At 44.1% G+C, this 17,712-nt stretch overlaps 2 protein-coding genes across 8 annotated transcripts in view; both read right to left on the bottom strand.

Annotated features, from left to right (window-relative positions):
• LOC131225770 (protein COFACTOR ASSEMBLY OF COMPLEX C SUBUNIT B CCB4, chloroplastic) overlaps positions 1–17,449 on the bottom strand; it is a 51,666-nt gene extending 34,217 nt beyond the window's left edge. For 4 of the 6 annotated variants that reach the window (XM_058221360.1, XM_058221356.1, XM_058221357.1 and 1 more), the window contains exons 1-4: positions 16,996–17,449; positions 16,740–16,918; positions 296–398; positions 92–165 (exon numbers count right to left, since the gene is read on the bottom strand). In XM_058221360.1, coding sequence (XP_058077343.1) covers positions 92–165; positions 296–398; positions 16,740–16,918; positions 16,996–17,130 — 491 coding nt within the window. In that variant the 5' untranslated portion in view covers positions 17,131–17,449. The remainder of the gene's footprint in view (positions 1–91; positions 166–295; positions 399–16,739; positions 16,919–16,995) is intronic. The other 2 variants (XM_058221358.1, XM_058221362.1) reach the window with 2 other exon arrangements.
• On the bottom strand, positions 12,848–15,569 carry LOC131225771 (uncharacterized). Of its 2 annotated transcripts, none has more exons than XM_058221364.1 (2): positions 14,518–15,569; positions 12,848–13,599 (listed from the first exon to the last, which is right to left on the bottom strand). In XM_058221364.1, exon 2 carries the CDS (start codon positions 13,364–13,366, stop codon positions 13,013–13,015), a length of 354 nt encoding a protein of 117 aa, XP_058077347.1. In that variant the 5' UTR covers positions 13,367–13,599; positions 14,518–15,569; the 3' UTR covers positions 12,848–13,012. The 2 variants fall into 2 exon arrangements, with proteins under 2 accessions (XP_058077347.1, XP_058077346.1); XM_058221363.1 differs by lacking the exon at positions 14,518–15,569 and having other exon boundaries at positions 12,848–13,368; positions 13,438–14,062.
• Positions 17,450–17,712: the final 263 nt, after the last annotated feature.

Genomic DNA, 17,712 nt, shown 5'->3' with positions numbered 1-17,712 from the left:
TTTTAAGAATAGTCATGTGAGTAAGATGCATAGGAAATGGGTGGAAGACACATGCTTTTCACATTGCTATAGATGTTAACAAATTACTTACCATAACAGCTCAGTAACCACACAATCTGGAACATCAGAATTTATCCTCCTACACCCTACACCTTGTGGAGTTACCTGAAATCAGAAACAAAAATGATAATATTTTCACGGACAGGAAAAAATAGAAAAGAAATTTATTCGTTCACAAAAATGATTCGCTTACAAGAAAAACATAATGACCTAAAGGCATATTTCAAATCCTCACCGCAGATATAGATTTTGGTTGAATCGACAACCATACCAACCCAGTAAGAAGATTGGTAACTGCCAAACCAAGTGCCAGTATGTCCGTTCTTGACTGTGAACTGCTACATATAAAGGGTTCACATGAATTTGTTCAACACACGCATAGCATGTTAATAATTTAATGTTGATAAATGAAGAGAATGAAGAACCATTTCATTTAGCATAACTAGACATTTTTCAGACTAGATAAGAATTTCAAAATGTCAGTAAAGAGCATTGTCACTAAGAAGAAAAAGACTACAAATTTCCAATGACAAGCAAACATAAAATGGTATAATCAAGGTGTTCCGTAACGGTAATGGTGGGCATAACGGTGCCCACCGCTAAGGATATGCTGAATCGGTGTAACGGGCGATACGCCCCCGTATCGGTGTAAAAATAAATAAATAAATAAATAAATTGTTGCTCCAAAAATTCTGGAAAAATATTCAAAAAAAACTGAAAAATTATAAATATTCCAAATATGCATTCATTTATAATTTTGAACATGTTTGTGCTAGTGTAACGGTCCAATCTTTTGTGAGAATGCTAAATCGGACTATCTGATGGATTTATGAACCTGACAACCTAGAATTAACTGTAAACCTTTTATATTTAGTTTTCTAACTATATAATATCTATATAAATTTACTATAATGAATGTAATACCAAAACATCTTATATTTTCAAGTTTTACTCTTTTTTTTTTATAGTGCCCGTGCATTGCATATTTTGTGACTCATGTACATTTCATTTCAATATATAGAGTTTAGGGACTTTTGTATCCTATTATGTAATTCATATACCTAACAATTTGATATCAGTTTCCCCCATAGATCTTTTAAAAAAACTAAAATTAAATTGGGGTAAATAGTGTTGTCAATTTGTGGCTGATTTGGAGACCATTCGATGCCCTAAACTAGCCTCAAATTAATGCAATCTATTGGCACTTATCCCACTAATGAATTGGTGGACATTTATTGGACAGTGAAAAATAAAAAATATCAAATGGTCCTATTTCAAAAAACAAGTGTCTGCAAACTAATAGTGAAAATTGTTCAAACAATTTATTTTTGGGATTGTGACTTTAGCAACAATGGTCCCAAAATTTAATTGGTTAATTTTGAGTTGATATGTATAAATTTTTAGGGCCATGTATGTGGGTCCACTCGATTATGTATTATATATATCCATGTCATCCATCTGTTTTGGCAACTCATTTAAGGGCATGGTAAAATAAAAATAAAAAATGAGGTAAATCCAAATCTCAAGTGGACCACTAGTGGGCCTTGCGGCCACCTCGATGTATTTGCATATCCATGCCGTCAATCTGTTTTGCCAACTCATTTTAAGGCATGGTCCAAAAATTCAAGTAGATCTAAATCTTCGATGGACTACTAGTGAGTATCCCTTTAAATGTGGGGCCCGCCTCAATGCATTTGTTGTATATCCATGTCGTCCATCCTTTTTGTCAACTTATTTTAGGGAATGGTCCAAAAAATGAGGTTGATCCAAATGTTAGGTGGACCAAAAAATAAGGATTTAATTCCCACCATTAAAAATTTCTTAACACATTTTTTTGGGGGGATCAAGCTGTTATTTGTGTTCTCCCTTCATCAAGGTCAAGGTCTATGTGACCTTATCAACAGGTTCGATGGAAAATAAACATTCTAGCGGGCCCTAGGAAGATTTTAACGGTGGGCATTCAATCCCAACTGCGTGGTCCAACTAAGATTTGGATCCCTTCATTTCAAAGATCGTGCCCTAAAATGAACCTGAAAAATTGATGGACGACATGGATTTACTACACATAAATCAAGGTGGGCCCCATATAACAAAACAGTGCAAGTGCATTGTGTTGCGTGCACTACAGAGTATTTAAAAAAAAATTAAGTGCATGGCTGTGAAACAACCACGTAGTCCATTCGTTTTTTTCTAATAAGAGGGGAATGAAAAGAAGAGAGAGAGAGAGAGAAGGAAAATGAAAAGAAAAGAGGGAAAGAAGAGAGGGAACTGAAAAGAGAGAGAGAGGGAAGGAAGAAAGAAGAAGGGCAGCAGCAGCTACTGCCGCAGCAGTGCCGCAACCTCAACAGCGCTACAACCGCAGCAGCAACCCAAAAAGAAGAAGAAGAAGAGAAAAAAGGTATGTTTTTTTTTTTTTTTTCATTTTTTCCCATTTTCTTTAGGGTTATGGCCCGTAACAGTTGTTATGGTACCGTAACGGCCGTTATGGCACGTACTACCGTTAAGGCCCCGTAACGGCTGTTACAAACCCAAAAAATAGAGGCGCCCCATTTCGGGGCCATATTACGTAACGGTATCAACCGTTATTGTTACATATCAGTTGTTACAGCCGATACATAACCAATTTTGAATACCTTGGGTATAATGCATCTTCCTATCACTCATCAAATCCACCTAAATGCAGCGTGCTAGCCAGTTCTAAGCCAACCACAAATGGCTCAACAAGCATCTGATGATGATAATAGTGATCACGACGATGATGATGATGATTGTAGGTATGTGTGTGTGCGCGCGCTTGTGGGCCTATGACTAGACCCACAAGTACATACACCCGGGCTTTATGTGTTATGGGCCTTGGTTCTTAGCCTTTTTCCCCTTTTATCTTTACCTTATTTGCCCCTTAGTCTCTCTTTAGTTTTTCCTTCATATTATGGGCAATCTCTCTCTCTCTCTCTCTCTCTCTCTCTCTCTCTCTCTCTCTCTCTTTGTGGCTTGGTATCAGAGCCTAAGTGGTCCTAGAGCTCTTTCCCTATCCTTCTTCTTCTTAATTATTGTGTCTTATTCTTATAATCTTTCTAAACACGTGGTGTTTCCCTTCCTTCCCTTTGTAACCTTCTTTTCTTTTTTGTTTCCTCTTTTCTTCTTTTCCCTTCACCGTTGGTGTTTCCCTTCGTAATCTTCTTTTCTTTTCGTTTCCTCTCTTTTTCTTTTCCCTTCATCCTTTTTTCCTCTTCTTCATTCTTTTTTTTCCTGTTTTGAGAGTCGTGAGGCCTTTTCCTCACTGAGTTGTTGTGATTTGTGAGAGGGGTGTAGCATGTGGCTGGATTTTTTTAGGGTTTTGAATCATATGTTGCTGAATTTAAAGCCCCTTGATGTAGGTTGGATGGGGCCCAAGATCCATGGGCCAAGCCTAAGCCTAAGCCTAAGCCCCACAGCCAGCCCATTAATAAAGGGGCCCAAGCCTCCTAATTAGGCAGCTAGTTATGCAAAATCAATCAACCAAATCTTCTTAAATCCGTCCTTATCCATTAAGCATTATTTTTTTTATTACGTTTCTATTTTTGTAATAAGTCATTGGTGATCAATAACATTATGGAACCTACCTTCTTTGTACATCTAAGGAGCCTATTTAAGGGCCTCACATTAGTAGTCTAAAGGCACCATTGAATTGAATAAAAATTTTAGAGTTTCCTTTCTACTTTGTTAGTGGTTTTCATGCTTAGATTGAAGGTGCCCTATACTAGGGTGGATCCTTCCTAGTACTCTCGATATGTTGTTTCCAGATTCTTTAATCATAAAATTATGCATCTATCCTTTACTCTCATTACTACCCCCCTCCCCCCAGTTTTTTTTTTCTTTCTTTTTCCTTTTGTTTTCTTTACAAAGCCCAAACATCCAATTGACAAGGGAAAACTCTGCTGAAATTTTGGTAGTCATCTACCCTCCAAAATCCAACCCATTAAAAAAAATCAACCCTATTCCATCCCATTAAAATCCCAAAATATCAAGCCCCATTCCATCTCATTAAAACCCCCCAAAATCAACCCTATTCTTTTTTTTCTTTTCTTTATAAAGCCAAACGTTCAATTAACAAAAGGAAACCCTGTTGAAATTTTAAAAGCCATCTACCCTCCAAAATCCGACCCATTAAAACCCTGGAAAAAAAAAAAATCAACTCTATTCCATCCCATTAGAAAAAAAAAAAAAAAACTCCATTCCATCTCATTAAAAACCCCCAAAATCAACCCTATTTCAGTCCATTAAAACCCTAAAAAATATTTTTTTTTAAAAATAATAATAAATAGCCCCATTCTAGCTCATGATGATAAGAGCATCAGCACATGTTCAAGGGGAGAGGGTCCATACATGATGTAGGGGGAGAACAATGGGAGTGGGAGTAGGGCTGAGAATGTGAGTGGAAGTAGGGGGAGGGGTGGTAGTACTGGCATGAGTGTGGGTATATTTGGTGGGTGATGGTATGCTTTTAGCTGAAAAGTGTCTTCACATTCTCCCCATATGATTGATGTGGATGTGGTAGAGGCGTAGAGCCCAGGAGACCCTTGTGTGATCCAATTTTGTTTATGAAGGAAACTACAAAACGAAAGAGGATAAAACATATGGGGTAAAGATGCAGTTCAAATGCTTAGTAGGACAACACCCAAGCTATTCATATATGGCAACATAGCTCCAAATGTTGTTAATTCCCCTTACTAGAAAGTTGTGAACAATGCAGCGGCAAATGTAGGTGGAGTGAAGGCACCCATAGCTAAAGATATTAGGAAAAAATGGACAAATGCAGAGTATCAAGATATCAAGTCATGCGTAGCCACCTTTAAACCCATATGGCAAACCAAAGAATGCACTACCATGTGCGATGGTTAGACTAGCTTAACCAAACGTAACATGATCAATTTCATGGTGTACTGTTTCTTAGGAACGATGTTCCATAAATCCATTAATGCAAATTACGTCTTCTCGCTTATGGATAGCATGGTGGATGAGGTTAGAAAGGAAAATGCGGTGCGGATTGCGACTAAGAATGAAGCAATGTACAAGGCAACGGGGAAAAAGTTGGGGAAGAGAAAACATTTGTTCTGCTCACTATAAGCCAGATATCAACCTCATCTTAGAAGATATCAAAAAGAAGAAGAATATCTAAAAATGGTTGAAAGGAGAATGCAAATGACGACATTTATCCACAACCATAACCAACTTGTCACCATAACCCTTTAAAATGTATGCGGCTGGAGTTGAAAATAAGCTTGATCAAATATCAAAAGTATGAGATTGGATAGAGGTGGGGAGTTCTATGGTAGATACGATGAGATCGGCCGTCATCTAGGGCTGTTAGCTAGAGTCTTAAAGGAACATGACTCGTTGCATAGTACACGATACCTGGAATGCTGCGGTAAAATGGTAGGGCAGAAAGGCATAATCATACATTAATGGATATGGTTAGGAGCACAATTAGCAATTCCACCTTACTCGAGTCAATGTGAGATGAAGTGCTCTTAATGGTTGTGTATATCCTAAACTAGATTCCTAGAAAATCGTGCATAAGACTCCTTTAAGTTACGGATGGGTAGGAAACCCAGCCTAACACACTTGCATGTTTAAGAATGCTCAGTCGAAGCAAGAGCTTATAACCCTTATTAAAGGAAATTAGATTCCAAAACCATACATGGATATTTTATTTCGTATCCCTAAACAATAATATGAGAATTATGGAGACCGGTAATGCCAAATTCCTTAAAGATGGGCAGATCAATGAAGTGTAGAACCACATTAAGTGGTGTTTGAGGAAATGCAAGCATTAGTGCCCCTACTCACAAATCTAGATAATTAGGATACTCCGCAACCCATTGATCACAATGATCAAGTAGAACATCAAGAATCGGCCCTTGCACACCCCAATGATATGGATTTGCCCAACGAGGAGACATTGCCACTGAAAATTTCCAAAAGATCTCAAAGAGTAAGGAGACCTGCCAATCTAGATGATTACATGGTGCATGTACAAGAAGATAACATTGGCATTAATGATAATGATCCAGTCATGTTTTCACAAGCTATGGAGTGTCAGATTTTTTTTTTAATACATTGATACCACAAAAGATGAGTCAAAGTCCATGAGCCAGAATGGAGTCTGGGACCTCATCTATTTGCCCAAGGATCACAAAGTTGTTGGCTGTAAATGGATCTATAATAACAAATGTGATTCTAAGGACAACATTGAAAGATTGAAAGCCAGACTAATGGCAAAAGGATCCACCCAACATCCAGGTATTGACTCACTTAGGATAATCATGATATTGATGACCTTTTTTTACCTTGAGCTACGTCAAATTGATGTGAAAATGGCATTCTTGAATGTGAATCTAGACACAGAAGTCTACATGAAATAACCCAAAAGTTACTCTGAGAATGGCCAAGAACATTTAGCATTCAAACATAAGAAATCCATATATGAAATTAAACAAGCTTCTTGAAGATGGTATCTTAAGTTCGGTGATATCATTACATGCTTTGTGTTTTGGAAAAAACACTGTTAATTGGTGTATATACCTGAAGGTCAATGGGAGTAAATTTATACTCATGGTCTTCTATGTGGATAATATTCTACTAGCGAGTGGTGACTTAGCATTATTGTATGAAAATAAGTCGTTTCTCACTAAGAACTTTGAAATAAAAGATATGGGTGATACAACTTTTGTGATTGGTATCCAGATATCACACGATAGATATCGGAAGGCTTCTTAAAAAATATGGCATGCAAAAACTGTTTATCTACCGATGCATCAATCATGAAATGTGATAAGTTTAGCCCGTTGCAATGTTCTGAACATGACCTATAACATAAATGAAAGGAAAAGGTTCCATATGCTTCCGTAGTTGGTAGTCTAGGATATATTTAGACATGTACATGCTCTAATATTAGCTTCTTAGTCAGTATGTTGGGAAGATACCAAAGATCCCGATATGAATCATTTAAAAGCTATAAAGAAAGTGATGTGATCTCTACAAGGAACGAAATACTACAAACTCACATACAAAAGAACCAATCAATTGGAGGTGATGGGATATTCATATTCGGATTTTGCTGGATAAAAAGATAGTAAAAAGTCAACCTCTAGCTATGCATTCCTGCTAGCTAATGAAGCGTTTTCATGGAGTGTAAAGTAATCAATTAATGATGCTTCCATTATGGAGGTTGAGTTTGTGGTATGCTTCGAGGCCATGACTCATGTGTTGGTTGTGGCTGTGGAACTTTATCTAAGGATTTGGAGTTGTTGACAATATTGACAAGCCATTGAGAATTTGTTGCAATAATACTACAGCATTCTTCTCTTCTAAGAACAACAAGTATTCAAGTTGTGCACGGCACATGAAGGCCAATGCCATCAAACAAAAGGTCAAGAATAGTCAAGTGTCTATTAAACATAAAAGCATGAAGCTCATGATTGTAGATCCCTTGACAAAAGGATTGGTATAGAAGTCCTATAGGAAGCATGTAAAGAAAATGAGCCTCATGAGATGCTTTCGATTTCATTATAGACACCGATATATCATTAGTGGATGATTTTGTTTTCCAGATGTGCACACGAGGAAAAGATAACAAGAATAGCCTCTTATAAAGGCATTACAGTAGGCATTATGTGTAATTAAACATGATTGGCCTATGATCCTTCTTACTAACTGTGTCGAATGTGATTGTTAGTGTCGTAATTAGGGTTGTACACGAACCTAGTTAGCTTGGTTAGCTCGCTTGACTCGGCTCGAAAAAGCTCGATTCGACTCGGTTTGAAACTAAGTTCGAGCTGATTTTTTGAGCTCGAAAAAATTTCAAACCGAGTTCGAGCTTGCCCGAGCTTGACTCGACTCGGATCGAACCCCAACTCGAATTGAACTCGGATCGAACCAGTTCAGTGACTCCGTTACTTTGATATTGATGTTGCTCACCAAGTGTTTGATGAAATGACTCAATGAAGTGTTGGCTAGTGGCAAGGAAGGTATGTATATGAAACAAATATCTTTTTTTTCTTGATTTTGATGTTACCTACAAAGTGTTTGATGAAATACCTATAAAACCGCTGTTGTTGTTTTACATACAGTGAGAATTTGAAACTGCAGTCCATGTGTTTGTGAAAATGCTGCATAGGCGAACTCAGCTCGATCTTTGGCTTGAACTAGCCCGAGCTGCTGACCGAACCGAGCTGAGGTGGCCACTCAAGCTCGAGGACCGAGCCGAGCCGAGTTCGATCTAGGGTCCGCTAGTGGCCGAGCCGATTCCAGCTGTGCCAAGCTCGACTCGGTTCAACTTGTGTACACCTCTAGTCGTAATGCATGAAAAAGAGTATGTCAATGTTGATGTATAACCACTCTTGGCGCCTTCTGTGGGAAGCGACGTAAAAACCGCTCCTACCTTATCAGAGAAAATGGCAAGCGGAAAGAAGAAAGCACATGCTCCGATAACCACGGTTGATCCTAAGCCGACTAGACAACGAAACTCGACTTCTGGGCTGTAGGTGAAATCTGTACCTACGGAACCAACCCAGCAATCTAGGAACTGAGGAGGCAAATACCAAGCGCTACAGAGCCAAGTGGAAATGTTGGTCAATGCGTTCGGCCAAATGAAACAACAAATGGCCAGACAGCATCCGCCTCTTGATCAAGAGGTGAACGCTCCAAAAGTTGCGGAACTTCCCGCCCCTTCAGCCTCTCGAGGAGGCGTGTCTGCTCGGGCCCCAGCACGTAATCAGGAGATGTCAACCCGAGCCCCGACACACGTTTCTGAGACCTCAGCGTTAACTCCAACAAACCTCCGCCATGAATTGGAAAGGAGGAGACGCAGGAGGACTCCCGAACTTGAATATGCTCGAGAAACCGTGGCCGAAAACAGAGATCCTTGGGAAGCTCGGCTTAAGGAGTTGCGAGAACAGATCAGCACGATGCGCCAGGCGTATCAAGCACAAGCTCCAACCGCAGTAAAAGCTATGATGGAAGAGGCAGAACCCCCGTTCACATATCTAACCTCGCCGAGGCCTTCTCCATCCTACGGAAATATCAGATGAGGTTGAACTCGATCAAGTGCGCGTTTAGTGTGAGCTCAGGTAAATTCCTCAGCTTTCAGGTCAGCCAGAGGGGGATAGAGGCGAATCCAAACAAGATCAAAGCTCTCCTAGACATGAGTTCCCCCCGGACCTTCAAGGAAATCCAGTGCCTCACCAGGAGAGTGGCTGCCCTCAGCCGCTTCGTCTCCAGAGCAACCGACAAGTGCCTTCCCTTTATCCGACAACTGAAGGATAGTAAGAAGGCAAAATGGACCTTGGACTATGAACGGGCGTTCTAGCAACTAAAGCAATATCTGGGGTCGCAACAGTTGTTGTCTAAATCGGAGAAAGGGGAGCCACTATTTCTCTACTTGGCAGTCTCAGCTTCGGTTGTGAGCTCGGCCCTGATTAGAGAATCTAAGGGGACGCAACATCCTGTGTACTACGTTAGCAAAGCAATGGTCCCAGCGGAGACAAGATATTCGAGCCTAGAGAAACTCGCCCTGGCATTGGTTGTGTCTGCTTGACGACTTCGCTCATACTTCCAAGCGCACTCTATAGTCGTCCTCATTAACCAACATCTTCGACAGGTGCTCCAGAAGCCTGAAGCGTTAGGGCGCCTAACCAAGTGGGCAGTCGAGCTCAGTGAGTTCAACATCGAGTATCGACCGAGAACCGCCATCAAGGGCTAGGCCATGGCTGATTTCATTGCGAAGTTCACTGCTCAAAATAGCAAAGCTGGAACATCTAAGCTGGATACACTTGCCAATCTGACAGACAACCTCATGATCCTCTAGGCCAGTCCGCCTGCCGAAGACACCAAAGCAGAAACAATAATTGCGAACAAATGGACTCTGTTCGTGGACGGGTCATCCAACTCAAAGTGAGGAGGAGCGGGAATTGTTCTCGTAGCACACGACTCAACGACTATTCAGTAAGCCATAGGGCTCGATATCCGAGCCTCAAATAATGAAGCAGAATATAAGGCTCTGCTGGCTGGACTCAGGTTGGCGATCGCCTTGGGAGTCCAAGGATTGTCCGAGCTCTCGACGTCTAGTGTGATTCTCAGCTCACCGTAAATCAAATATCAGCAGAATATGAGGCTAAGGGAGCCAGGATGATAGCCTATCTGGGCGAAGCTTGGAAACTCATGAGTAAGTTCCTAAAGTGTGATGTCAATCAGATATAGAGGGTCGAGAATTCGTGGGCCAACGCTCTGGCGAAGTTGGCCTCGGCAACAGAAGGGAGTATTCCGAGGATTGTCCCGGTGGAATTCCTTAACAAGCCGAGCATTGATCGTCTCGACCATGGAGTCGTTCACCTAGTGCAGGTGACCACGAGCTGGATGGATCCAATAGTTGAATATCTCAGAGATGGTAAAAAGTTCGAGGACAAACTAGAAGCCCGGCGCCCGAGGCTCAGGGCAGCGCAGTATACAATCATAGGGGATACTCTGTACAAGAAAGGCTTCTCCCTACCATATCTAAGGTGACTGTGACCAGATGAAGTAAAATACGTGATCCGAGAATCTGCGGAAATCACTCTGGCGGCCTAGCCCTTGCTCAGAAGGTTATCCACCAAGGATATTTTTGGTCGACAATTCAAGAGGATTCCAGAGCTTTCGCTTAGAAATGCGACAAATGTCAAAAGTTTGCGTTCGTCCCTGGGCAACCGGCAGAGGAGCTGACCCTCATGAGCGGGCCATGGCCGATCGCTCAGTGGGGGGATTGACATCATTGGACCCCTGCCTTAGGGCAAGGGGCAGACTAGGTATGTGATCGTGGCGGTTAACTACTTCACTTAATGGGCTAAGGCCGAGCCCGTCGCCAGAATTACAGAGCAGAAAGTAATAGATTTCGTCTGGAAGAATATTGTTTGCCAGTTCGGCATCCCACACACCATCATGTGTGATCACGAGACGCAATTCGACAACGAAAGATTCAGAGGCATGTGTCAGAGGCTCGACATCAGGAATGCCTACTCATCACCTCGACATCCTCAATCCAACGGCCGGGTGGAAGCAATGAATAAGTTTATCAAAAACCACCTCAAGACCAAGTTGGAGAGAGCGAAGGGAGCCTGGGCTGAGGAGCTTCCGTTCGTGCTGTGGACATATAGGACGACGGCTTGGACCACAATAGGAGAAACCTCGTTCTCCCTCTCTTATGGTGCCGAAGTCGTTGTCCCAGTCAAGATAGGACTCCCCACCGCGCGAGTGCGATCCTACCAGGTCGACGAGAACGCCAAGCAGATGATTGCGAGCCTCGACTTATTCGAAGAACTGAGGAACACGATAGAACTACGGACAGTGGCTCGGCAATAACAGGTGGCCCAGTTCTACAACTCGAGGGTCAAGACGAGGCGGTTCCGACGGGGAGACCTCGTCCTTCACCGCGTGTTCCAGAATACCATAGAGCTAGGAGTGGGGTCCCTCAGACCAAATTGGGAGGGACCCTATCGAATAGTCAGCTCGGCCAACCCTGGCTCCTACCGACTCGAGGACCTAGAAGGACGTCCACTACCGCACACGTGGAATGTCGAGCACCTGAAGATCTACTATTCTTAATTGAATTGGTGCAAAGGTCAACACTACTTGTGATAAATCTACGCTTTGAATAAAAGATGCATTTTTCTAAACGAAATCGCCCTATTCTACTCTACGCGTTCTAACTCGTTCTGCATGGGACCTCCTATGCAGGAAAAAGGTCCCACGAACGAGCCGACCGCTTAAAGAAGTGGTCGCCTTGCCATCTAAACACGCTACGAAGGGTCATCTCTCAAGTGCAGAGAAGGAACCTTTCGACGAGCTGACCCTTAAAGAAGAGGTCGGCTCGTCAATCGACAAGCACCACAAACATAGTCTACACAATTGACACAAATGCAAGCAACATAAAATGCAACACAATCCACAACAAATAGATCGACCAAATATATAAATATATTAACCAAAAAGGCACCAAAGTGCCATAATATCCAATTACAAAAAAAAAAAAAACGGGGAATTGAGGGCAAATCAGTCGGCCGGGGAGGAGGTAGATCTAAACTGGGGGGCTGGTCGGCGGCATGAGCTTCTTCGGCCTATTCCTCTTTGGCCTCCTTGGCAGCTAGATCGTCGAGGTCGAGGTTGGGGTATAGATCCCTGACGTCATCTAGATAGGAGTTGTAGCCGCAGTGGTAAACCTTCTCGGCCTCTGCAGTTCTCTCTGCCGAAAACTTAAACTCTTCGACAGTGACAGCAGCCATCGAGGCGACCGAGGCGTCGAACTCGGTCCGCTGAGCAGCCAGGGCCTTCTCGACAACTCTCTCCACCTCGGCAACAACGTCGATCCGTGCCTACCTTAGATCAGCTACCAACCTGGACTTGTCATCCTCCACTGAGCCGAGGTGGGCTTTTACCCTCATCAGCTCAGAGCTGGCCGAGTCCAAATGGAACTGGATCCCATTTATCTCCCCTTGGAACAGCAGCTCCTTCAATTGGCCCTCTGTCAGCCAACCCTTCAACTCCTCCCGCTCCTCGACCAAAGCCTTCAGGAGTGCCTCCATCTCGGTCTTCTCCTTCCTGATGACTTTGTTCTCCACCTCCTTCTTGCTCAGCTCCTGCAACCTTTCCCGAGTCGACAGAACATGGGCACTGCTTGAAAAATGGATAGAGTGAGAAACAGCTCGGGATTAGAAAGAATACAGATCAGATAAGGAAAAGGGTTTACCCTATAACAGACTAAAGCTATGTCAGTCATAAAAAACTCATGGCGACAAGAGAGGAGGTCGACAATCTCCACCTCGAGAACATGCTTCGCCGCCCAGTTGACTAGGCGGGACATGTGGTAGCCGGACAGGAGCTCCCCAGATTCTGGAAGGGGGGCAGATCCAGTAGCCTTGCCAATGCCGCTGGCGGCCGAGGCCTAAAGCTCAGCCATTGGCGCATCCTCGCCCTTGGGCGGAGAGCTAGCTCTGCCGACCAGGTAGTCGACTTTGGCGAGCATGAGTTCGATGCGCTCAGCGCTCGCCAAAATTTCCCTCCTGAGCTCTGAACGGGTGGGAGACGCGATAGCGGTTTCCCCGACTGCTTCCCTTTCCATCCCAGGTGGATGTGAAGGGACAGTCGGGGGCACTTCAGGGGCGCGGATAGGAGTAACAACAGGCCCGGCTTCAGCCCGAGAGGTCCCCTTCTTCCTCCGAGCAGTGACCTTCACCCGGAGCATCTCGTTGAGGGGCGGGGGCTGCTTCCTCTTCTTGGCGCCCGAAGGCTCGGCCATCCCTGCAAGGCACAGTTCGGATCAAAATAAACTCGATTGACAAAAACTAAAGCTATCAACAAGACACTTACCGAGAGTAAAGAGAAGAGGGGTATATCTACAAAGACCTGACTTGTAAAGGTTCGTCGGGGAAATGAGCTCGTGCCAGATGTGGTGCTCCTCTTTCAGCACCCGCACCTTGTCGACCTGGGCTTAGAGGACAGAGGAAAGCTCTAGCAGGCCCTTTGCGTAGGCTACAAAGGACATAAATCAGCTCATTACACTACAAAAATAAATGCACGGAAGCGAAAATGTAAACTCCATTACAACATCCGACTTGGCCGAGAAATTTTAGTGGGCACTCTTTCCCGAAGGCTATTGAGCTCGGCAGCAGGCGCCTCCCACTCCCCTGAGGCCCAGAACCACTTATTCTTCCAGTCTTTGTTGGAAGTCGGGAGCCCAGTGACAAGGCCTTGACCGCAATTAAGCCTCGTCGAAAGATAATACCAGCACGTCTCCTGTGGATCGTGCTTGGCTTGATAGAGATACATAAATTTATCTGGCGTCAGATCCTTGTTTTTGAGTTGATGCTAGATGATAAAGGTGGCGAATAGTGACGACCAGCATTGGGGGCGCGCTGACCAGGAGCCAACTTCAAGTGCGCCATCATCACCTGCACAAACGGATGAAGAGGGAGCTGCAGCCCACACTGGAGAGCGCAGATGAAGATAGCTATTTCACCCTCAGCTAAGTTCCCAAGGGCGTCAAGCGAAGCAGGGGCACAGATATTCACAAAGCCCAGAATCTGGTACTCTGCTCGGATAGCCGCCATTTGAGACTTGACCAAGACCAAACCCCCCGTGACAAGCTCAGCAAGCCGTCCGCCCTCAGTCCCGGCGTCCGTCCTTGAAGCGGGGGCTCGGCGAATTCTCTTCTTGCTCGCACCCCGAGCAGCAGCCTTCGAGGTCTTAGCCTTTTTGGCCCGAGGGGCAAGGGTTATAGCAGTTAGAATCTCTGCCGACTCCCCGAGCCTGGAGTTTACACTTTCGAGCTCGCTGTCGTCCTCGAAAGCGTAGCCCTCGCAGACATCGTCTAAACCGTCCGACATTGGGATCGGTGGAAAGGCGAAAAAGAAACTGAGAAAGTAAAGAGCAGAGGACAGGGAGACTCACAGGATTGCGTTCGCTCCAAGAGTCACAGCGGCAGAATGATGGCTAGCAAATGCTGAACCAAATGAGTGAAGCAGTGGTTCTTATACTGTTCCCAGCCAAAAAGCAATCATGACAAGTAGTTATTGCTGAAGTCAGATAGCCATGCCGAGCACTACTCCATACGTGGCAGCGCCTCATTAGTCCGAGCAACACGTCTTCCGTGGCCGAGCACTGGCCATAGTAAATGGCAATTAATGTGGTATGCGAAGAGCCGCCCACCTTTTTCTCGTTACGACGCCCGTGGCGAATTCCCAGGCGATTTGGTCGTCTCGTGTCCTCAATCCTTGACACGTGTCCTCCTACCACTCGCCAAGAAACGAACCGCCCGCCGTAAGGAGCCCGACGCCTCAATAATAAAGCTTGTCATTATGGAACCGTTCCCGACGCAATTATTAGGATGAAGCGAATTGCCCTGCCCACTCGTCTTCCCAGCATGAATTCGCTCCCCGAGCTTGCGTTGCAAACTCAGGGAGTGGGGGGCTTCTGTTATGGGAGATTTTGATCCGACCTCAATCGAAGCCAGCTCGGCTCAACCACATCCTAAGATGATCTAACTGAGCTTAGTTCAAGGTCAGCTCGACCAGACGAGCAGCCGGATCAGATACTTCATCAAGCAGGATCACAAAGTTAGGTAGGTTCGACCTGTGGCGAGATATGGGCTCGGAAGATTTGGACTAAACCAATTACAAGTGATCGGGGCATATCTGTCTACAACTGAGCTGACGTGATCCGAGCCCAATCAGGGATAATTGTGCTCGGCTCGTCTACTCTGTCTGAATCCAGACGATCAGTCAAGATACTGCGACTGAGCCAGGTTTAATCCAGTAATGCACAATGGCATTAATCGTTGCACCACGTTCATAGAGTAACCGACGACATCAGTGCACTCGCAGTTCTCGCCAAATTGTAGAGATCGTGCGAAGATTGACGGACACTTTCACTCCAACCAACTAGTATAAATAGGGAACTCACCTACAGAATCGATACGCAAAATCTATCACCCAAAACCCACCTATACTACTTAGACCTAAATTCCAAGCCTGACTTTGGCATCGAAGGGTCTCCTTTGTTTACCTCCTGTGCAGGCTTACAGGGCTCGGCATTAGTACTCGGAGCTCAGTGAGGGTGAGCCAGATTTCTGCATCAACAACCACCATGATTCACATTAGTGATTTTATTTTATAAGGATTGATGAGTTAGCAAAGTGAAGTTGTAATTGAGTGTTTTTCCGGTCTTGCACATATAAAAGGTTTCTTTTAATATTGAGCCCATAAAGTTAATTTCAAAATCAAGAGGTTTTTGAAATGAAAGAGGATTTTCTTAAAAGGTGCTTAGCATGTGGACCAAGTGGGAGAATGTTAGTGTGTCTTCTACATGGTGGCCTACATGTGCGCATATGCATACGACCACTTTGGCCTTTGGTTTTTGGAAAACCTGGGCTCTTAAGTTTCAAAGCCCAATCATAAAAGGCAACTTTACAATACATTCTTCAAAAAAACACTTCATATTAGGGCAAACTAACATGTGCAAGGAAGGAGAATCCCTATAAGACTCGGATTCTATGATGGAAAAGGGGTAAGAGACTCTTGAGTCTCTCCATCCAAGCTCAAAACATGTGGGGCTACCCATCTATTGCATACAATTTAGGGAAAATAGGGGAGAAGGTGAGCAAAGGGCATCAGTATGTGTGGGGACATAGGAAAGGCAATCAAAGCCATTCATCATCAAGTACAACTGCCTAGAGGAGTGTCGTGCATCATTGGTTTGGCATGGCTCAAGGTATGGGGCCAATCCCACTTCTAGTTTGTGGTTTTCTAGTTGATATCAATGCATATATATGCATTTTACAATCACAGTTCTGAAATCATGACTGTCGATTCAATTCCATGAAAATTAACATGGCCCACCTTATAAACAGCATGGCCTGATTTTTTACCCATGTGATCTTCATGGTAGGGCCCACCATAAGTCGCATGGTGGCAGGAAAGATGGTTCAGTACCACAAGTTGTGGCGATGTTGTGTGTATGTGATCAATTCCCTTTTCTCAACATGAAGAAAACTTCCTTACGTAAATTACAGCCATGCTGGGCCTGTTCTGCACAATTATTATTCTGTCGTGACAACCAAACATGCCCTAAGCATACATCGAAACGAAATGAAAACCCCCAAAGAAGCAGCTTACCTGCTGGCATCAGCAACAGGGGCAACACCGGAGATAGTGCGGTTGAGAAGGACGGCCAGCAACGACAAACCTCCCACATAGATGGGCCAGCGGCGGACGGCATTATCATTGTTGGAAACCCACTCGGTAACTAAATCCCGTCTCGGCTTCGGTCCTCTGTAAATGCTCTTCGCCTTTTCCTGTCCAGACGAATTCCATCAGCATTCCAGGCTTTTAATGAAAGAAGATTGGGATTTGTTGGCCAGTTTGGCTTTACCTGAAACATAGAAGCAGCTCTAACGGCGGTTGGAAATCCGATTTTCGACAGAAGCTTTGGGGAAGAACGTATAACGGGAGTGAGAAAGATTCCCGCTTCCACGAAACGGTATCTAAGGTCTGTTGGTGCTACCATCGCGAGGAATCCCAGAAATGCTGTGACGCGATCTGCCGGGAAATGGATAGATGACGTGGTTCGTGTCTCCGATTTTGCCGTAGGAGAAATGAAACGGATTTCCTGCGAATGCCTTTTCAGGAAGTTCCTGCCACTGGGATGCTATGTGGGGCCCACCGTGATGTTTGTTAGAAATCCACTCCGTCCATCCGTTTTTCCGGATCATTTTAGTAAATGAAAAGCAAAATCAGGCGGATCCAAATCTCAAGGCGGGCATACGAGAGAGAAAACTGCGGAAAGAGTTTCTTACCGTTAAAACCTTCCTACGGCTCCACCTTGATGTTTATATGTCATCCAAACCCTTTACTGGGCATTTCCACTGGGATGAAGTGAAAACATAAAAAACTTAAACTGATACGAAACTTCCGTGGATATACAAATGTTTCAACGGTAGTTACTAAACCCCCCTGTTTCCTCTCGTATGGTCCACATGAATTTTTTTGTCTTTTATCCTAAAATGATCAGCAAACAGTGAATGGACGGTGTGGGTTTCTCACAAACATCACAGTGCCCCTACCTAGCATCCCGTTGCAGGAGCTTATT

The sequence above is a fragment of the Magnolia sinica genome, chromosome 14, assembly GCF_029962835.1.
Source record: "Magnolia sinica isolate HGM2019 chromosome 14, MsV1, whole genome shotgun sequence".
NCBI classification, from domain to species: domain Eukaryota; kingdom Viridiplantae; phylum Streptophyta; class Magnoliopsida; order Magnoliales; family Magnoliaceae; genus Magnolia; species Magnolia sinica.
This window is presented reverse-complemented; position numbering and strand designations above follow the sequence as displayed.